The following is a 22,471-nucleotide window of genomic DNA, read 5'->3' on the forward strand; positions in this document are numbered from 1 at the left end:
CCACATCAGCGTAGGGTATCAAAGTGGTTATTAGCTAGGCAGCAGTGGTTGTATAATGTGTCATTCATTTGATCTATTTTATCTCCAGATTCAGTAATAACCCCACAAGAACTTAAACACTGATGCTGCACTGAATTTTGGTTCCCTAGTATAGCTTTCTACTGCCATTGGTTTCAAATAGAGAAGTTTCCAAAGCTGTGGCCCATGGCCTGGGTGCTCTGTGTGCAGAGGGGCCCGTACAAAAAAGCATGAATGTGCTTGAATGTGCTCGATGAATGTGATGATGAAGCATCAGTTTGATGAAGATAAGAAATATATCATTTGACATAATTGCACTGGCACTATACGTAGAATTGCCTTTTATTTTATGTATTTTATTTTTTAAGTAGGCTTCCTACTCAGCGTGGAGCCTAATGCGGGGCTTGAGCACCCGACCCTGAGATCAAGACCTGAGCTGAGATCAAGAGCTAGATGCTTAACTGACTGAGCCACCCAGGCACCCTAAGAGTTGCCTTTTATTATTTTTAAAGTTTATTTATTCACTTTGAGGAAGAGAGAGAGCATAAGAAGGGGAGGGACAGAGAGAGAGGGAGAGAGAGAATCCCAAGCAAGTTCCACACTGTCAGCACAGAGACTTACAAGGGGCTCAACCCCATGAACTGTGAGATCATGATCTGAGCTGAAACAAGAATTAGATGTTTAACCAACTGAACCACCCAGGTGCCCCAAGAGTTGCCTTTTAAATGCATTAGCCTAATGAGATAGAATATATGATGGTTCTTCTTTTTTTGTATCCCTTATAGCTCTTAGGATACTAGTGTTGTGTGTACAATAGATGCTTAATAAATATTTGTTGACAAAAATAGGCACAGAGAAAGAAATGGACTAACTTGTCATAAAAGTCCCGTGTAAGGCCTGCTCTGGGCTGAGAGCCATGCTGCCCTGTTCTTAAAGCCAAGGGGTTCTTCCTCCAAGCCTCCCGCCCAAATGCTTGATTTCTGGGCCAACCAGTGCAAAATGGCCCACTCCCGTGATCAAAACCAGATTTCTTTCTAATGTGCAATACTAGGATACGATCTTCAAAAGCCCTTCAAAGTAACCAGAAAAGTTAGAACCTGCCATGGCAAGAAACGGCAGCGCCCCTTAGCTGGGGTCTGAAATGAACCCTTGGCTGAACAAGTAGTGGAAATTGACAGAGCTCCCAAACTGAGGAGAACCTAGCACGTGGGGAGGCTGGGTAGTCAGACCCAGTCATGTTCCCCACCCGACGAAGCTGAGCGGCGCCCATGCCTGCGTCCTTCCAACACTGATGTGCACATAAAAAGACCTTTCCCAGCTGAGAGCCAAGTCATGACCACCCCTGGAAGCGGAACACCCTCACAGCTTCCTTTGCTTTGCAGTAAACCCTTATGTCCGGAATCACCCTCAGCCTCCTTTTTCCTAGTAGGTCTACTGTTACTGTTACTAGTATGATCATCATTTATTGAGTGCATGCAATGTGCCATACATTAACTATTGTCATTTCAACTGTGAGGAAAGAGAAGCCCAGAGAAGTTAGTTAACTTGCCCACAGTCACACAGCTAGTAAATAGGAGAGCCAGAGTTGAAACCCCGGCAGTCAGACTGCAGAACTGAACTCTCAACAACTACCCTACACTAAAAACATACCCTTCATGAAGCACAGCCAACACAATTACACAGGTGTTCTATAAAAGTAAGACAACGCATTTCTATATAATACTACCCCATGCAGGGGCGTCTGGGTGGCTCAGTCGGTTAAGCGTCTGACTTCAGCTCAGGTCATGATCTCACGGTTCACGGGTTCCAGCCCCGCACCTGGCTCTGCACTGATGCACGAGCTCTTTCTGTCTCGCTCTCAAACAAGTTAAAAAAAATACTACTCTGTGCACATATAGATAGATAGATAGATATTATTATACATAGATATCAATTATAAATGAGATATATCATATATTAGTAAATAGTTATTAATGTATATTACTAAAGATTCTAAGGGCAGTTTTACAAAAATAAGATAATGTACAGTATATATATATATGTGATATGTAGAGATAATGTACAGTATATATATATATATGTGATATACATATATATCATATATATATATATACACACACACATGTACATACACACACCGGTATATTGTATGTGTGTATATACACACATATATACATACACACACACAGGTATACTCTCTCTGTCTATATATATGTATATGTATGTATGTGTGTGTGTGTGCATGTATATATATATATATATATATATATACACGCACATACACATACATGTACATGTACAAACACACACACCGGTATATTATATACAGGTGACCCTTGAACGACATACATGTGGATTTATTTTGGATAAATACAGTGCAGTACTGGAAATGTATTTTCTCTTCTTTATGGTTTTTCAAATAACATTTTCTCTTCTCTCACTTACTTTATTGTAAGAATATAGTATATAATATATATAACATACAAAATTTGTGTTAATTATCTGCTTATGTTATTGGTAACACTTCCAGGCAACAGGAGCTATGAGTAGTTAAGTTGGGGGGAGTCAAAAGTTATATGCAGCTTTTTGACTATGTGGGAGGTTGGTGCCCCCAAACCCCACATTGTTCAAGGGTATACTTTATATACTGGTCCTCTACAATATCAATAGTAAGTTGTTTTTTCTACACATAGCAACAAATTCATGATAGCAAATATTTACACTTCACTCTAGAGATGAGAAGTGCTTTCAGCCCCTTAGAGCACTTAACCCCATAGCAATCCCATAAGGACATAGAATAGGTATTATTATTGTGTGCTATGCACCACGGGTGCCAGGCCTTGGTTTACGAGACTTTCATCAAGAGGATAGAAAATATTTGAGTCTTGGAAAAAGAGTTACTGGCACCAAACCATGAATAAAAACTGCAAAATCAAAATTAACAAAAAATTAATGAAACGCCGTTCTAAACTACCATTATGTTAATATCACTAATTGTTCAACATACTGTTAACAAAATTCCATTACATTTGAAAACACTTTGTAGATTGGGTATTTTTCATTTTGTGAGGAATTCCAAAGTATGTATGATTACCAAGGAATGATAGCTAATCATAAATGAAATGAGTTTTACATATGTTATTTTATTTTATTTTATTTTATTTTATTTTATTTATCTAAAAAATGTCTTTAATGTTTATTTTTGAGAGAGAGAGCACGAGAAGGTGAGTGGCAGAGAGAGAGGGAGACAGAAGCCAAAGCAGGCTCCATGCTGTCAACGCAGAGCCCGACATGGGGCTTGAACTCACGAACTGTGAGATCATGACCTGAAATCAAGAGTCCGATGCTTAACCAACTGAGCCACTCAGGGGCCCTGTAATTTTAATTACAGATAAAAATTCTTTCAAAATGTTTACAGCAAACTCATTAATGGGAATGAGGATCATTGTAAAATGTTTGAAATATACAAGGTGGCTGAATCCTGGGCCTGTGAAATTTCTCAATTGCCTGATTATGGGTGCAGGATGAGGACACCTGAGCACAAAGGAAGTGATTTGCCTCCTAAGGCAAGAGGGTAAGTACCGAGATGAAACTCAAAAACTCGCCTTCAGGGCATGGTGCTCCTTCTGTTCAGTGTTTTCAGGGGACAGTCTCCATGAACATCTAGATCCCCTTCTTAAATAGGACCAGCCAAACCAGTGCCTGTCACTGGTAGACACACACTCCAGATTATGTTCACTTAGTTGTGCTCCACTGTAATTCTTTACAAAAAGTCACCGGCTGCTCCCTCATCGAATCTGGTGAGATTGTGCCTGGAAGCAGGAGATTTCACTGTGTGCCATATCCCTTGCACAGTTTATAACAAACTGAAATAAAACCACTGTTAGCCTAACTGGAGATGCAGACATACAGAAAAGGAGGGTGATGTGGCAGACGACTTCAAGGGTTCGATTATTTCTCAGTCCTGGGTTTGAAATTCTATGACTTTGAGTTAGTAATTTCTCCATGCCTCGGTTCCTTCCTTTGTAAAACCAGACGAGAGGTGCCTGGGCGGCTCAGTTGGTTAAGCGTCCGATTTCATTCAGGTCATGATCTCGCTGTTCATGGGTTCAAGCCTGGCACTGGGTTCTGTGCTGACAGCTCAGAGCCTGGAGTCTGCTCCTGATTCTGGGTCTCCCTTTCTTTCCGCCCCTCCCCTGCTTGCACTCTGTCTCTCTCTCTCTCTCAAAAATAAAAAAAAACATTAAAAAAATTTTTTGGAAAAAAAAACGCAGATCATAAAAGGAGCTACTGAGTTACTGTGAAGTTTTAATGAGGTCATGTATGTGTTCTCTTTGCTTGCTAGGATTATGAACAGATTATAAAGTGCTCAACAAATGTTAGCTCTTTGTATTATGACTTGCCTTCCTGTCTTATCAATAGTCAAGTTATTTGTCCAGGATGTAAAAAGCACACCCAGGAGATAGGCATTTTATATATTTTTATATATTGCTGGTCAAGTGGAGAAGGCACTGTCCCCGTGGAGGGGCCTATGGCAATATCTAGCACAAATACATACGCATTTTGCTCTTTGACCTGGCAATTCAGCTTCTAGAAGTTAGTTTATTTTCTTAATTTTAAAGATTTTTTCCCTTTTCTTTTGTAAGTTTATTTAGAGAGAGTGAGAGTGTGAGCGGGGGAGGGGCAGAGAGAGAGAGAGGGAGAGAGGGGGAGGGAGAGAACCCCAAGCAGGCTCTGTGTTGTCAGTGCAGAGCCTGACGTGGGGCTCAGTCCCACGAACCACAAGATCATGACCTGAGCTGAAGTCAAGAGACCGATGCCTGATGGATTGAGCCACTCAGGCGCCCTGAAAGATTTTTTTATTTTCAAGTTATCTTTATACCCAACTCACAGCCCGGAGATGGAGACTTGCATGGTGCTCCACGGACACACCCAGCCAGGGGCCCCTCAGCTTCTAGGAGCTTTGAGCCAATGTAATAAAAGTAAGAACAACAAAACATCATAAATAAACACCTAAAATATATTGAGTGCCTATAGGCCAAACACTCACCATTATCTCATTTTATTTAAGCCTCTAATCATCTGGAGCGCTAAGGAGTTTTCACCCCATTTTACAGATGAGGCCAAGTGTGGTTCAGAGACAGTGACCTGCTTCTGATTACAACACAGCCAAGAAGTCACAGCTGCCGAGTTTGCAACTAGGAATGTCTTTGTTACTATTCTGTACTTTCTTCCAACAGAGCATGTTCCAAATTCATTGTTAGGAGTTTATATTTGAGGAGGTGATCTATAAAATCAACAATGGGATACAGAGGCTTGAACGGAAATTAAAACTCTTTCCTGACAGGCATATATTCATCAAACACTATGCTCCACCGAGCTGTATCCAGTAGCTTTCTGTTTTCATCTATGCATACATGTTCCTTAAAACTAGGAAATACCTGGGGTGCCTGGGCGGCTCAGGCAGTTAAGCCTCTGACTCTGGATTTCGGCTCAGGTCATGATCTCATGGTTCCGGAGATCAAGCCCTGAGTCAAGCCCTGCACCATGCCCCACATCGGGCTCTGTGCTGACAGCATGGAGACTGCTTGGCTCTCTCTCTCTCCCTCCCTCCCTCCCTCCCTCCCTCCCTCCCTCCCTCCCTCCTTCCCTCTGTCTCTCTCTCTTCTCTCTCTACCCCTTCTCTGCTCATGCTTTCTGTCTCTCTCAAAATTAATAAATAAACTCGAAAAGAATTTGAATCTTTTTTTTTTAATGTTTATTTTTGAGAGAGATATATAGAGAGAGACAGAACACAAGTATGGGAGGAACAGAGAGAGAGGGAGACACAGAATCCGAAGCAGGCTCCAGGCTCTGAGATGCCAGCACAGAGCCCAGGGCAGGGCTCAAACTCATGAACTGTGAGATCATGACCTGAGCGGAAGGCAGAAGCTTAACCAACAGAGCCACTCATGTGCCCCAAGAATTTGAATTTCTAAAAACAAAACAAAACTGGGAAATACCTGAATATCCGTACATCTCTCCAGAACATTTCAGATCCCTAAAGTGTTGGGACTGGCACTTGCTTTTGCATTTCGTTGACATATTATTGTAAAAAGGCTTTGGCTTTTTTTGTCAGTGAAACCAAACAAAAGTCATATGTATGTTCTTTCAACTTAAAGCCTTTGTGACTTCAACGGAACTGTTGTATATGCAGCTGTGGCTGCGTTTAAGATATGTAAACATCTTAGATAAATACCAAATGTACATGGGATCAACGTCAAATTGAGTTTACAGTTAATTTTAATGGGTGTGGTGGATAAATCATGAGGGTGTGATTTCTGAGGTCAAGCTCTAATCCAAAGCATCAACTGATTTTAGCAGTTGTCTAAATTATGGTATGTTCCCAAATTAACAGTAAGTTCATACTGCAATTTCAGGTTTCAAATGTAAAAGCTGTTTTCTAAATTTGGGATTGAACTAGTAGACTTGGCTCTGAGGTCACTACTGAATAGGCTTTAAAGACTGCTAATTAGACCACCATCCCTAAAAGCTGCCTTCTTACAAAGCTTAATAGGGTTAGTTATTCTTTTAAAGGAGGCGCTTTGTTTACACTGAAAACTTTCAGTAGATTGCTAAAAAGAATAAAAACAAACACATAGACCTTGAAACTTACACTCTTCAAAAACAAAAAGAAGAGAAAGAGAGGAAATCGGTGTCTAAAATCGGTAGATTTTCCTTTACAGCTTGTCTTTGATTGGATAAATTTCTGTTTCCTACCCTGGGGAGGGTGGTGAAGGGTAGGGCATGGTGCTTTGGATGCAAGCCGTCTTCTGGGTGATGTTAATTTGTTGTAGGTTTTCAAGGCTGCTTGTTCAGCAGAGACTTTATTAGTTTTTGGCTACAGAAAGTCAAAGATGTATAGAAGGTTGCTCTCTGGATAGCTGTGGCTGTAATCCCTTTAGGTCTCCTTATTTGAAAACTATGTTCTTGATCAGTGTTGACGAACAGCACACTTGGGAGCACTGTGAATTTATAAACTACTTCATAAGAAAATATTAATATTGACGAACTCAGTCTTTAACACTTTGTCGAACCAGCCTGAAAACCTTCCCTGTCTTTCCAGCCCCCAAGACTAGAAGAACTGGTAAGGGGATAGTTTCATCTGACCCGAACACCCCCAATTGGGATTGGCTCCTGGCACTGTTCACTCAGGCATCTGTTCCCGCCTCCACAGAGATGTCACAGCTGCTGGTGAGCTCATCCGGGAACCCTATTCCTATGTGAGGAGCTTCTCTCTGAGTTCTCTCAGGGAAAGCAAGGGTTTATGCTGATTGTCTGTCTATGGCTTTGCCCCAAATCAAACTTTCAACAGCGTGTTACAGTATAATCCTAGTGGAAGTAATTACTTGTTTGCTAGCGACACTGGGAAGAAGGGGGGGTGGGGGGACGGGCACTGCAGGAAGCCTGAGGAAGGCTGTAGAGAAAGAGGAAGAGTAAGGAAGAGAACAAAAGCTTATTGAGTACCTACTGTATTCCATACGTGGTGTTAAGTCCTTTACATATATCATATTGTTTAGTCTTTATCCTTGCCCTGAGAAATAGAGGTCTCCATTTTATGGGGCAACAAGGCAAACTTGTCCAGTGAGTGGTTAGCTTTCTATTGCCTGAAGGTTCTCCTGTCCCCCATTCGCTTTCTATTACAGAGCAGAAATAGAAATGCAGCTGGAGTAGAGGAGGAAGGAGGGGGAAGGGAAGAAGAGGAAAAAGAAACACTTAAAAAAAGATAAATGTGAGAGAGCTCTGAAACTCTGCCAGTGGTTATTCGACGTTAACTCTACCTGAAGTAAGGGTAACTCTGAGAAGGACTGGAAATTAGGCACGCCTTGACTCATCTTCCAGTTTCTGGGTCACACTGGGTCAGCTTTGCCATTTCAGGAGGAGCCTAGTTTTTGGAGGCTCTTTGGTAAATTCTCAACTTAATGCTCATCCCGCCCGGAGACATTGCTATGGAATAGTAAAAATGTGCCCCAAAGTTTGGTAAGTCTCTGCAGAATACATTTGAGAAGAGAACATTTATTTGCTCAGTAGGGTGATCCAGTTTCCAGGTTATCCTTGTAAGAGGGAGGACTGGGTTTCTTTGCAGAAATAACTCTCTCTTTTTCTTTAATTTTTAAAAAATTTACTTTGAGAGGGAGGTGCAGAGAGAGAGGGGGACAGAGGGTGCTGGGCTCCAACTCATGAAGAACTAACTGTAAGATCATGACCTGAGCTGAAGTCAGACACTTAACCAACTGAGTCACTGCAATATTTCTTTAAGTGTTAAATTCACTTGGGGTTGCTATGGACTGAATATTTGTGTCTCCCCCTACCCCCATTCACATGCTGAAATCTTATCCCCCAAGGTAATGGTATTAGGAGGTGGGGCTTTTGGGGGGCACCTGGGAGGCTCAAGTAGGTTAAGTGTTCGACTTCGGCTCAGGTCATGATCTCGCCATCTGTGGGTTTGGGCCCTGCGTTGGGCTCTGTGCTGGCAGCTCGGAGCCTGTTTCGATTTTCTGTGTCTCCCCCTCTCTCTGTCCACCCCCCCCCCCCCCATGCACTGGCTTGCTCTCTCTCGCAATACATTAAAAAATTTTTTTTAAAGGAAAAAAAAAGGAGGTGGGGCTTTGGGGAAGTGAATGAGACATGAAGGCAGAAGCTTCATGAGTGGGGTAGAGCTCCCTTGCACCCTCTACCTTGTGAGGACACAGTGAGAAGCCAGCAGTCCGCAATCCAGAAGAGGGGCCGCGCCCGACACTGAAACTGCCGGTGACTTGATCTTGGACTTGCAGCCTCCTCGATGGTGAGGAACAGATCTCTGTTGTGTAAGCCGCCCAATCTACCATAATTGGTTGCAGCAGCCCAACAGACTACGACAGACACACTGCATGTCATATTATGGAAAATAGTCTTTCTTAAGCACAGTAATCGAGTATTTCAGGACTTTATGTAAGTAAAGTCGGATCATAGCTTCGTATCAGAAGAACAACTCTTGTTTTTATAGATTTATGATATAGACATTAAGCTGCAGGTATTATGAATGTGAAAACTGGGAACAAAGATTGAATAAAGCTTTTGCTTATTTTTTCCCTATGCCTGAGGAGTCATTCCATTTTCTGGGTCGAGAGCACCACCTTGAACATGACAAAAGTCCTAAGCCCCTGCTCTGAAGGGGATTGTGGCTCATGGGCCATTACCATGGAGAAGTAAGAGCCTTAAAACATATCTAAATAAAATGAAGTGACAAGAGGAAAAAAGGAAAACAAAAGCTCCGCATGCCCGGGGGGACTTTTGTTTATGAAATGGAAGCTGTTCATGGAGACTGTGAGGTTTTACTGTGAACACAAGTTTCACCTCTAAAGCTAACTGAGGCCCCACAGCATGCCCACACAGGACGCGACTGCAGGCGAGGGCCTCGATAATCATCTCGTCTGGTAGATTTTTGCACAGAGGCTCATCTGGTCCCATTTTTAAAGACATGGGAATTTTCCAAAAAAGTCAAACTTCATTCCCTCGTATGGGCTTTCAAAAGCAGTTGATGGCGTTTTGGTATTTTGGATTGTCACCTACCCATACGGTATAAACAAATCGCTTTTGAGGCAAGTTCTCATCACAGAACACAGCCTGGTTATCAGTCACAAAGGCCTGTCATCAGCCTCTGCAGTCTCATCCAGTCCCTCCAGGCTGGATGCCTCCCGCCTGAATGCTCCCCGCGTGTCTGAACACACCGCCCCTGTTGGATGAGGAGCTTCAGGCTGGGGCTGGACCCCTCCTCTCTGCAAGAAATTGCTGCTTGTAGCAGTCAGGGCAGGTCTAACTCAGGCATGACTCAGCTCTTTGTGACCCGCGTTCTCCTTTTTCCTTGATGAGACTGGTGTGCTGGCCCCACTTATGGAAACATGTGCCCTGCTCCCTCCCTTCGCCCTGCCTCAATTTGCAGAGGGAGCATCCCTTTTAAGAGGAATATTTAGAAGATTCTATCATGGAATTCTTGGTAAGAACGGTTTTGCTCCCATGGGACAAAAGAGTTTTTCCCCCTTTGCCAGGCACCCAACCACCGCCCATCTCCCCTTTCTCCCACTTTGCTTCTGGATGTTTCTCTCTTACCCGGATTTTCTCCCAGTTTGGGATTATCAGTCTAAAATGAGAGTCTGGAGTTCATCAGTGTTATCGATAAAACTTTGCAACTATTTCAAAGTTTTTTCCTGTTCAAATAGGTGAGGCTGCAAAATGCTGAAGGGGGCACCTCTGTTCCAGAGAAAGGGAAAGAAGAAAACTGCGTGACAAAAATACGTGGTGGGAAGTAGCACGGGGAATCTTTGTCGATTTTCTCTGACCACTTTGAGAATTGTTTTTCCTTGAAAAGAAGAGAAAAGAAAAGACAACCTACCTAAAATATTAATGCTATTGTTAGAGTTCTACGATAATCCAAAACAGAGTCATTTTGAAAGAAAAAGTAGGTTTCATTTCTGGCAGCGGATCCCCTCCGCTGATTTACATATTCCTTGACATGATTCACTATATGAAGCGACCTTGAGTTCATACCACAGATGGAAAAGAGCGAGTACAGTAATCAGCTAAGCATTTGTAAGGACTACCATCTGAGGTTTGATTTCGAATCCGGAGAGTGTCTCACACACATTCCACTGAGCATGCTGGTCAAAAACCTCACATTCCAGATGCAGCAAGAATGCATGCATTGAGTGCGCGCACACGCACACACACGCGCACACACACACACACACACACACACACTGGCCTCCAGACAGCCCCCTGTGCACACATGTTCTAACACGGTTACAACAGAGCATGCTCCCAAGCCTTCAAGCTTCCACAGCCCTCAGCCAAGAAGCTGCCCAAGAGATAGTTGCTCAAGCAGCGGGTCACGGTGGGCTTGACCTCTGATACCCACAGCTGCCCCAGCGTACTTCCCGGGAGCCCCAGGGGCTCAGAGGAGGCTGAGTGGTAAGGATGCCGAAAAAGTCCCAAGCAGTCATGCTGCTTCTCGCCCTTAGTTTTCCTCTCTCTCGTCATGCCCTGGAGACCGTGAACCTGTTTGGGGCGTTCAGAGAGGCCATGCTACCCAGTAGTGACAATAGTTACTAACAAAATGATGAACACAACAACAGTTCCGGCAGAACAAGAGGTTTTAAGTTATCTCACGTTCTTGTCATTTCCTCGCTTCTTAAAGCATTTATTTTGTTTTTCCATCCTTTTGTTGCAGGTGGCCCACTGTGCTGAAGTCAAGCAGGCCACGCAAAGCTCTGACTTCAAAGCCATTCCTTGATAAAACATCAAAACGGCCCAGGGTGGGCCAGCTGTTATCTGGAATTCTACAGATAATTCACTGAAACTCGGTGCTCACTAGCCGCAGAGAGTTTCCATAGCAAGGCCGTTCCCAGGGTCCTGCTTGATTTTGTTGCCTCATATCCTGTGTTTTGTTAGGCAGGGAGAGGTTTGGACCGCCTCTCAATAAAACTCCGTGTTAGCGCACCGGAGAAACTTGACTCCTGCTTGGCCTCGTAGAGGCCGGAAATGTGAACTGTGCCTTCCCTGGCCCTGAAGGTGACATCGTCTTGCTCCTCCTTCTCCACCTGGAAGCACCAGTGACTGTTTTCCCCTGGGCCTTGGTTCGCTTTGGAAGAGCGGTGGCCTGCTTTCCACCATGAATATCAGAAATATTGCCTTTTCAACTCTGTGCTGTAAAATGTGATGGTACTGCAACTTCATGAGGCACAGAGTTCCCCACTTTGGGTTTGCCAGTCCTGTGGGTTCATTCTGGAGCCCCTCCCTCATCTCCCAGTCTTCAAACGCCAGCCCATCTAATCCCTTTGCTGGAATCACGCCAATGGTCTCACCGATCCTTCCCCCTTGCATTCTTCCACTTCCCACCTCCATGCATTGCCCGATCAGCAAGCCACATTTCCCTTTAAATGTGAAGACTCACCTGAAAGCCCACCACCTCTTCCGAGAAGCCTCCCCTGATTAAGTGGGGATGAAGGAGCTTTCGAAGCATGGCTGACAGACTCCCGATAAATGAGAACACACACACACACATACACACACACACACACACACACACACACACAGAAACTCACAAGAAGAGCAAATTACACATTCGCCACTTTCGGACAGCACGCTTCTATGAGGGTAAGGAGATCAATTTTATAGAAATAACTAATCATTTCAGCAGATGGGGTATTTTTAGCGTTCTTGGAGGTTAGCAAAACACTGCTGTCCTCTCCCACAGCAATCCGTGTCTTTCCTCAAATCCCTTCTCCTTTTCTTCTTAGCTTCCTAGATGCACGTGTGAAGGGGACTGCCACTTGCCGGATATGGATGGCACGAATGACACTGAAGGAAGTGGGTCCTGGCAGTGCTTCCGGGCTGGTGGATCACACTGCCCAGGAGGAACCTGCGTCTGAGACCAGTAAATGCCTTAACCACGTAGTGTTCTCGTCAGGGAGCTTTCACGACTCCATGCCCCCATCCTTCTTGGGCAAACATGCTGGCTACCTGGGACCAAGGTAGACGTAAATAAAGGACCAAAACCCTCTAGACAAGGCCCTGCGGAGAGAATGGCGGGCAAGCTTCCTGGCAAGTCTCCATGTTCAGCCTCAACTAAGGCTGCTGGAGGGCAAGGGGATCTGTAGGGAGCCCTGGATCGGAGGCAATCACATCAGAAGTAGAAGCAGACATGTTCGATCTCCAGAAGACTGCCTTCCGGGGCCAGAGTTAATGCCCCTTGTGGAGGCCTGAGAGACTCATGGCATCAAATGACCAGAACGAGGAGAACACAGACGGAATGGTGATAGCTGGCAATTAGAACATGGCACCAAACACCACTGCCACAGACGCTTTCTAGCTACAAAGCCACGCTAGGCAACCTTGAAGCAAAACAGTATCGATTTTGTGGTTGTAAAAAACGTACCTTCAACTGCAGAACTCAGTTTTATGACACCTTGAATAAAAACAAAAAGTGGCAGTTATATAATGGACCCAAATCTCCTAGTCTTCTCAACACACACACATGCTTCAGACCTAGAGTTTTTGCCGGCATGTTGAGAGTTTAACTGAACAAGTAACAACTTTGAAAACAAGGTCGTTTTCAGTCCTCGATTAGACCTGATGGTGTCTTCGCTTCCTCCGCTGAAACCGTTTGGGGGAGTTTTTCACTAAAGAAGGGATCTGACGTGTTTTTGGCCAAAACAAAGGCCAAGTCTGTGTGAATGACTATTTCTGTATGGAAGTCACGCTGGATAATGAATCGATAAAACTTCATCCAGCAGGACACCGGTGTGTAGTACTTTCTATTTAATGCTATGTATAGAGATCATTTGATACATGTTGGGACAGGGTATCTGTTGAGATACACAGAAGGTGATTAAAAGCCATGGTGTGATCTGGCAACTTCCTTCTCTGAGGTGGTTGGGCCAAAGGCCATTTACTGTTCAGATGTGGTCAGTGTTCCAGCTCCCTGCAGGTCAGTGAACCGGCCTTCTGAGTGTGTCAGATTGCTCATGAACCAAGGAGACCTTACTCCTGACTGGACACTCATGTCCCTTTTTGATGCATTTAAGGATGAAAATACTCAACTGAGATCAACTAGACTGGGTGCAATGATTTGATCAAACGATCGTTGTTTTTTGGTGGGTCATAGTTATAAATAAATAATATTCCCCAAACCCTATGGGATGGCCATGATACTTGAGGCTGAGCAAAAATGTCTATTTACAGTTTCATGTGGTTGGCATTCTGGTTCTCTTTCCAACCAGAGGAGTTTCAAATTAAAAATGGAAACAAAACCCTTTCAAAGTCGGTAAGCCAAATCAGGATGAGTGTGAACACGCACCGATTTCAACAGATTAGGTTAACAAAGAGACAAACTTGCTCTCCATTACAACTTTCTGAAAAAGCTGCTTTTAAGTTACCTATCCAATTTCATCTTTCCCGCAGAACCAGGAGCGTCTGGTCAATGTTTAACGAGGGACTCTCCAGGGCGAAAAGTATGCATATAAATGTATGTATGTTTATTACGGTTTTTACTGATAGACATGATGTGTGATACACAACCTACAAATAATAATAAAATCCACGGTGCTCTTTACTGCACATTCCTTACAGCCACTTGATTTTCGCGGAATGCTTTTGTTGATTTTGGTCAAACTCTTGTATTCATAGCCAGCAAGTCAACTGTGATTTGCACAGTTGCAAATCATTGCAATTGCAATCATGCATTGAATGTCATCCCAACCCCCTCTTTCCCTAATAAATGTATTATCATTACACCTCCTGTGTGGTCTACTCTTCGACTATTTTTCACACCTCCATAGACGTTGTTTTCATTAAAACTCTTTCAACTTCAACACCACGTAATTACTTCCACCCTGGCCTATTTCAGGCTACAAGCCTGATGTCAGCAAATGTGGAGGTGAAAAGGGGTGGGCAAGCAGCAATACCATTATGTAGTATTTTTACCATGCGAGCGCTGTAGTTGTAGAGTGTGCATAGTAGACCATAGTCAAATGATGAGGAAGGTAAGAGTTTTAAGTATTTATTACCTTTGTTTTTAATATAATTTATTTAATTATAAGCTTATATCACTTAATTTATAATAATGGCCGTGCTTAATCATGGGCTCACATCATGTCCCAAATTATAATAATTCGCTCCTGCAAGCTGGTATGAATCAGGTCTAGCATAACGTTGTCATGACTGATGTTTCTTTCCACTCAGGCCCAGAGAAGAAAAATCCTGATCTTCAGAATGCTTTCCGAGCTATTCACAAAAGGGGTTATAATTTAACTGAATGAGACAAACGTAAGTAAGCTTAGCATTTGCTATTATTTTTCCAGTAACTTCAAAGCCTCTTAAAACCGTCACACGTAAAAATATGCTATACATAGATCACCTTGGAAATAACAGTCGCTGACAATCATCTACGAACATAACCTAAATGGACGTGCCCAGTCCATTTATGCCAAGAGGTATGAGTCACTGGCTTATTAAACAACGATCCTGTCTTTTTTTAAACTGTCGAATTCTTATATAGGAAACCAGGTCATGATATTGATTGTTTTTCAGCCATATTTATTTTTGTGTATAACCATGGTGTCAGCACCTGCCATTTAAACAAAAAGACAACGGTGTGCTCTAATCAGGGTGCTCTGATCAGCTTTACACAGGTAAAGCAAGAAAATCTAAACAGATTCTTATGGGATTTGTGGTTGTTGTTGGACCAGAGCCCAGTAGTACATTTATTGAATAAGGGGAAAAAGGTAAGCTAAAAAACTAGTAACAGTCTGATTTTAAAACTCTAATTATGAACATTATTTTAATAAAAACATTAGTGATTCATCAATTCCATATACACTTCTCTTATGTTTTTTTTTTTAACCTCCAAATCAGGCTTTTTCCTATAGTAGGATAGGCTTTTGTAGTTGCAAAGTAACAATGTTGCAGTGAAAATACAGAATTAGCTAAGTCTAATTAGACAGCTAATATTAATACTATACAAGAATTGTAGAGTAAAGGGAAACTATATTTTATTTTAAACTACTATATTAAAAACATTTTGAATATTTAAAAAACGATTGATGTTGATGCTGAGAAGCTACATGTAGCACTGTTGACTCCCAGGACACACGATAGACATTATCTGGTGATTGGCTGACATTGACATTGCCTGGAATTTAGGGTAAGCCGTAACACATACATATATGCATATATACACACAATGGATCTTACTTCTCCCCACCCCCTCCCCTTTAATGTTTCATCATCTGCAGAAATGTTTGAAAATAAAATTTAAAAAAAAGAGACAAAAAGGAAAAGAAAGCTAACTGTTCTTCCCTCCACTCGATGTTATTAGTACTGCAAAATTCCTAATCTCGTGGTTGATTTGTGCAGACCTTGTCTATTGCCTTCCTGCAAGTCAGGGCAAATCACCAACCGGGTGTGTTTCCTGCCACCAGTCTCCAACTCCAAAGCCATTCCACCCTCTTTCCTACCACTCTCACCAAATTATTAATTTCAGACGATCTATAATAATTCTTAGGAGAGTCAAGTTAAGATAATCCATGCTCAAGTATGAATGACTAGGACTCACTAGAATCTTCCAGTGACATCTCATTGTTGTTGAAATAGTAATACAGTTCTTACCTCCAACTGACAAGGCCTTATGTCATATATTCCTGCTTATTTTGTTACTTCTTCTACTTAATCTCACCTGACTTTCTCCCTGATCTGAGATGCTTTAGCCACATTTGTCTTCTTCCTGTGCCCTGCACTGCTAATTCCTTTCTGCCCCTGCTAGTGCTCCTAATGCTCCCTCTGGTTCAAGTGCTTGCCCCTGACCTGCTAGATCTTCCTACACCCAGTGCTTTCTCGTCACTCAGATATTACTTCACACGTCGCTTCCTCAGACAACCCTTCCTTGCTTATTGCATTTAGAGCAGACCCAGTAATAACTCTGTAGACCATCTCTCTCCTATTTATTTATTTTTATAGTAGTTATAAATTCATAGATAGTAGTTATAAATCCATAACTGCTTGGAATCATGTCATTGATTCATCACTCGGTTCCTTGTTTGTATCTGTCTTCCTCATAAAGATGTAAACAGAATGAGAGAGCAGGGACCTGCTTTGTTTCGCTTGTTCCAGTAACTCTCTTGACTAGAATAGTGCCTGGCATAGAGCAAATACTCGATGAATATTTACCTAATGAGTAAGTGATCATTCCCAGGTGTTTCCAGACATCCTAAAAAGAGAATTTTAGGGGCACCTGGGTGGCTCGGTGGGGTCAGCATCTGACTCTTGGTTTCAGCTCAGGTCATGATCTCATGGTTTGTGAATTCGAGTTTCACGTCACGCTCCGAGCTGCCAGTGCCAAGCCGGCTTGGGATTCTCTCTCTGTCCCCCCCGCCCCCCAAAAATAAATAAAAAACTAAAAAAAAAGAAAGTTTTTTTTTTTACGTTTTTGTTTTTTAAGTTTATTTTTGACAGAGACAGAGTGCGAACATGGACTGGGGAGGGGCAGAGAGAGAGGGAGACATAGAATCAGAAGCAGGCTGCAGACCCCGAGCTGTCAGCACAGAGCCCGACGCGGGGCTCGAACTCACAAACCGCGAGATCATGACCTGGGCCGAAGTCGGATGCTTAACCGACTGAGCCACTGAGGCGCCCCGAATGTTTTTCTTTCTTTTTTTTTTTTTTTTTAAAGAATTTTATCGATCTTTGCAAATGTAATTTAAACATTTTGTCTTAATCGTGGATATCGTTGAGCAGAATCCTGAGATTTCATTATATTGACCACTCTATTTCTACTCAGAGGCTGGTCTTCATGGAGGGTAGTGAACATTGATGTGTAGAGTGAATATACAAAAATTACAGTGATATTTAGGTTTCAAGATTATACTGTTAAAAAAGATCCCCAAGAAGTAATTTTATCAACTAGTTGGAGACAGGGTTATGCTATAAATGGACTTCAAGAAATATCAGCTAATTGATTTTATATCTAAATATCTCAGGAATCTGAAGTTCTCTTATCTGTACTGTCCTCACATTAGGCCCAGTCATCCAGGAGTGCTCACACGAACCTGTATGATATGATATGGATAGAGAAAGAAAAACTAAGAAAGGACCATTCAGTTTTTAATGTCCTCCTTCCAATGCATTCTCATACTGCAGCAGGAGCAGTCTTTTAAAAAATTTTTTTTTCAACGTTTTTAATTTATTTTTGGGACAGAGAGAGACAGAGCATGAACGGGGGAGGGGCAGAGAGAGAGGGAGACACAGAATCGGAAACAGGCTCCAGGCTCTGAGCCATCAGCCCAGAGCCTGACGCGGGGCTCGAACTCACGGACCGCGAGATCGTGAGGAGCAGTCTTTTTAAAAGGCAAGTCCAATGAGGTCATATTCCTAGCCCTTTAAAATTCATAAATGGCTTTTCATTCTTTTTTTTTTTTTTAAGTTTATTTATTGATTTTGAGAGAGAGAGAGAAAGCACAAATTGGGGAGGGGCAGAGAGAGAGGGAGAGAGAGAGAATCCCAAGCAGGCTCTGCACTGTTACTGCAGAGCCTGATGTGGGGCTAAATCTCACAAATCGTGAGATCATGACTTGAGTCACAATGAGACGCTTGACCGACGGGGCCACCCAGGTGCCCCGGCTTTTCTGAAGATAAAGATCATAAGCCTTAACAGGACTTGCACGGCCCTTCATGACACCATCCATGGCAGAATTAAAATGCCCACAAATTCTTCTATTCACCTCCCACCGAAAGATGAATCTGCTCCTTCTTGAATCTAGGAAAACTCCATGATGGCTTTGACCTTTAGAACAAAGCAGAAATGATGCTCTCTCAATGTCTGTGTCCAGGCTTTATGAACCTGGCAGCCTCTTCCTGTCTCTTGGTCACTCCCTCTGAGAACCCTGAGACACCAGGTGACGAGTCCTGAGACTGCAATGAGAGAGAGGCCACAGGTGCATATTCTGGCAAATGACATAAGCTGAGGGAAGGAGCTGGAAAGCCCTGGGGAAACTGTTGGTGGAGGCTGGGAGGAGAGAGAAAAGGCTGTCCCTGGTCTCTAGAAGGAAAGGCAAGTCATCTGATGCAGTGGCGGAAAGTTTGGTGGCATTATGACCTGTAGTAATATGAAAAATAGAAAACATACCTAATGAATGTGTAGAGTTTTAGTAAGATTTCCAGGAAGAACGTGTAGAGTGCCAGTTAGATTTTTTAAACAGTTGCATATGATAAAGTACAGATAAAGGTGTGTTAATAAAAAAAAGGACTGGGGGCGCCTGGGTGGCGCAGTCGGTTAAGCGTCCGACTTCAGCCAGGTCACGATCTCGCGGTCCGTGAGTTCGAGCCCCGCGTCAGGCTCTGGGCTGATGGCTCAGAGCCTGGAGCCTGTTTCTGATTCTGTGTCTCCCTCTCTCTCTGTCCCTCCCCCGTTCATGCTCTGTCTCTCTCTGTCCCACAAATAAATAAACGTTGAAAAAAAAATATTTTTAAATAAAAAAATAAAAAATAAAAAAAGGACTGTTCAGTTTTCAAGCAAAATTTAGAGTAAATACAGAGCTCGTACTTGTTGGTTTTTAAGAAAAGATAACAGGGTTTCACACTGCTAGCCTTTTCAAAGGCAAAAGTCTCCCAAAGTAAGAAATTGACTGAGGATGAGGATGATCACAGGGATGTAGCTGTAAGACCCTTTTTTAAATGACTTTAGAACAATATAAGTATGTGTCTCAAAATCTCATAACGAGACAAAAGGGCTTCTAAATACCCTGAGTGTGGTCCCATGACACCCTGACTTCGCGCCCAGGCCAGAGAAGGGTCTGTCTTGAGAAAAATTGTGGATGTGTTTTATCTAATAGGTCTAATAAGTCTAATAAGATTCATAGGAAGCCCACAAAGATTTCAAGAGAAATGTATTAGTATCATTATCAGCTTGGACAAAAATGGGCAGAGGTAGTTCAAAGTGAGAATCGTTAAAGCCCCCAAACTTCTACAGGCAGGGAATAGGCTGAGAAAATCAATCAGTTGCAAATGACATCTTATGTGCTAGAGACTGAATCTTGTCTCCTACCCCTGCCCCTTGCCCCAGCATCCTATGTTGAAGTCCTAACTAATCCCCAGTGTGATGGTATTGGGAGAGGCGGCTTTTGGGATGCCATCTTCAGGATAGGAAGAAAGTTCTCACCGAATCTGACAATACTGGCACCCGATCTCAGACTTCTGAGCCTGCAGAAATAACATCTGTTGTTTGTGCCACCCAGTCTGTGGTATTTTGTTACTGCAGCCTGAGTTGGCTAAGGCCTTATGGAAATAGGGTAGATAAGTCAGAAGGTAGATAAGCCAAGAGTCTGGAAGGAGGAAACAGGACAGAGAGTCGTCCCTAGGGAACAGGACGGGGCTCCCCCATCCGGGAACCGGCAAGATGTGGATTTCAGAACTGCTATGGACCAGTGATTGCTCCATGCCCCCTCCTTCCTCCACTCCTGAACGAGAGCGCGCATTCCATTTGTCTCCTCTCTGCATCATCAGTATATGCTGGTTGTGTGTGGAGATACCCTTCTATTTTAGTTCTCAAGTCTTGATATTGAGAAAAACGATATATAGAACTGGATCAAAGGATCCTCAGCAACACCTGAACCTTATTTAGGCTGTAAGAACCTGGACCTCACACTTGAACTTCATGCCATAATGAGATGAGATTTCTAGAGAACTTTAGAAGAAGTATATTTTGCCCTCACAGAAGAGTCTAGTGTCATCCAGAGGATGAAGTGTGGCTAACTAAAGATGGCCACAAATGATTTGAAACTGTTCCGATTGAGAAGTGACATCTCTGTCATTTTCTTTCATCTGCGGGGCTCTGTGACTGCTCCAACCAATAGAATATGGTGGAAGGGATGCTCTGCTTGTACCTGGGCCCAGGTCTTAAGACTTCCTATCATTGGACACTATCCCTGGGAGCCCTCAGCTGCCATGTAAGAAGCCTTGAAGCCACAATGCTGAAGGTGCCCCCTACAGGTGTTTCGTTCAACATTCTCACCTGAGCCCACATTTCCAGCCACTGAAATCAAGGTGCCAGGCATGTGAATAGTGCCATCCTCGACCCCCTAGACCAGCCCAACCCCCCGCTGAATGTGGAACCCTATCTAAATTCTTGGCTCATAAGATCTTGGGTATAATAAAGCGGTTGTTTTCAAGCTACTATGCTATGTATTGAGGTAATATGTTACGTAGCGACTGAACCAGGTACCTGTGCCTCACTTCTCTGACCTCATCTTGTATCATGTCCCTGAGGCCTCTATTCTCCAGCCACACAACGTTTGCAGTGCTCTGAATATTACCATGTGTCCCCCCTCCTCCTTCTTGATCTTTCAGCTCTTGGCTTAGGAGGATTTTCTCAGAGAAGTTCTCCCCGACCATCTAGATTAGCTCTATTGTTACAGTAGATGCTCCCACAAGATCAGTGTGCCTTTCTTTCAGAGCAATTATCTCTGAGATAATTCCATTAATAATGCCAGGCTCCACCTCTAGATTGTAAATTCTGTGAGCACAAGGCAAGTGTCTTTGATCATCCCTGACTTCCCAGAGTCCAGCAGTGTATCTGGACATAATGGGGGTTGAGTAAATATTTGTTAAGCGGATGAATGAAATACTTGATGCAGCCGATAAGGACTCCCTTCTGTTAACTGTGCCACTATTCTTCTCTCTCACCTACTGTGAACAAATTTGATTCAAACCCACTGTAGCTGGGGAAGGGCGGTATGACTCTGTATGAGGTCACTACTGCCTTGCTGTTGTCTGCGAAGGCAGCTCAGTACAGCTGAAGTGTCTGCTGTTCCTTTTGGAACCCCTGTGCAGAGAACAGGAGGAAGCCGAAGGTTGCTTCTGGGCATGTGTGGGCAGAGGCGTGCAGAGAGCAAAAAAAGCCAATCAGCGCCTGCTAACATTTACATCTTTGGTGGAAATCAAGGCGCTTTCCTGAGACTCTAAAGAAAGCTGTGGGTGTTCAAATTATCTCCATCATTTCTAAGTGTAAGTTTAGAAATAATTCTTACTAGACTGTGAGCTCTTTCCTACCCTACCCCTTCAACCGAAACTGTGGGCCAAGGAATGGGTGCGTGCGTGAGTGCGCATGTGTAGGAAAGATTGCGTCCCGTTCCATAACCGGCGCTCCCGGAATTGTCTTCTTAATACTGACTCTGCGTTCTGCTGTTTTAAAACATACGTTTCCCCACTTATTTAGTCCTGTGGATGTGGAAAATAAATCCGTTGGAAATAGTCTTTCTTAAAATTTTCTGGTTCCATTTCTTGAAGTCTCCAGTCTGTCATTTTTTGCTGTAAGTGAAATACGCCCAAGTTGCTATAAATGTCCTTAGAATTTCATGTCATAATTTAAAAAGTATTTTCCTTTACCTTGCTGTATTTCTCTTAATGCTAGTCTCCGAATGGGTTTGTGTACGGTCGTTAAATGGGTTTAGTAGGGCTCCTGTGGGAGAAAGGAGGATCTCTATTTGCCCATAATATTCTTGGTCTTTTTAAAAGAAGACACTCCCCACATGGCAGGGCTACAATGCAGACAGACATGTTCCACATCACTTTGGCGAGGTCACACGCTCTGGGACTGCCTGTTTCCATTTCTCTGATTTGTCCTCTCTCCCTAAGTGCATACATAATACTGCACTTGTCCCTTTTGAACGTGTAACAGATTAAAGAGCTGGTCAGGAGGCAGATGTAGGCACACCTTTGATCTCTCATCCTTGGGGGTTAAGGGAGGGCAGACACCTGGCGGCTGCTGAGCTGGAAACAAAACACAGGCCCGGACTGGAATTACCTTAAAGGGAGCCGCAGCGCCAGCCAAAGGGGCAGCTGTATGTGCTGAATGGGCACAGAGGGAGGAGAGCCCACGGTTGGGCAG

The 22,471-nt window shown here is 43.3% G+C and overlaps 1 protein-coding gene and 1 long non-coding RNA gene across 23 annotated transcripts in view; one reads left to right on the forward strand and one right to left on the reverse strand.

Annotated features, from left to right (window-relative positions):
- DLGAP1 (DLG associated protein 1) overlaps positions 1-22,471 on the reverse strand; it is a 908,014-nt gene that overhangs the window by 108,446 nt on the left and 777,097 nt on the right. For 12 of the 22 annotated variants that reach the window (XM_058692592.1, XM_058692590.1, XM_058692589.1 and 9 more), the window contains one exon: positions 12,971-13,000. The exons of the other annotated variants lie outside the window; for them this stretch is intronic. In XM_058692592.1, coding sequence (XP_058548575.1) covers positions 12,971-13,000 — 30 coding nt within the window. The remainder of the gene's footprint in view (positions 1-12,970; positions 13,001-22,471) is intronic. 22 annotated transcript variants of the gene reach the window in all.
- On the forward strand, positions 9,167-14,327 carry LOC131490347 (uncharacterized). Its single transcript, XR_009251050.1, has 3 exons — positions 9,167-10,495; positions 11,264-12,189; positions 12,333-14,327. It is a non-coding gene; the product is annotated as an uncharacterized LOC131490347 (long non-coding RNA).

Source organism: Neofelis nebulosa, chromosome 11 (genome assembly GCF_028018385.1).
Source record: "Neofelis nebulosa isolate mNeoNeb1 chromosome 11, mNeoNeb1.pri, whole genome shotgun sequence".
NCBI lineage: Eukaryota > Metazoa > Chordata > Mammalia > Carnivora > Felidae > Neofelis > Neofelis nebulosa.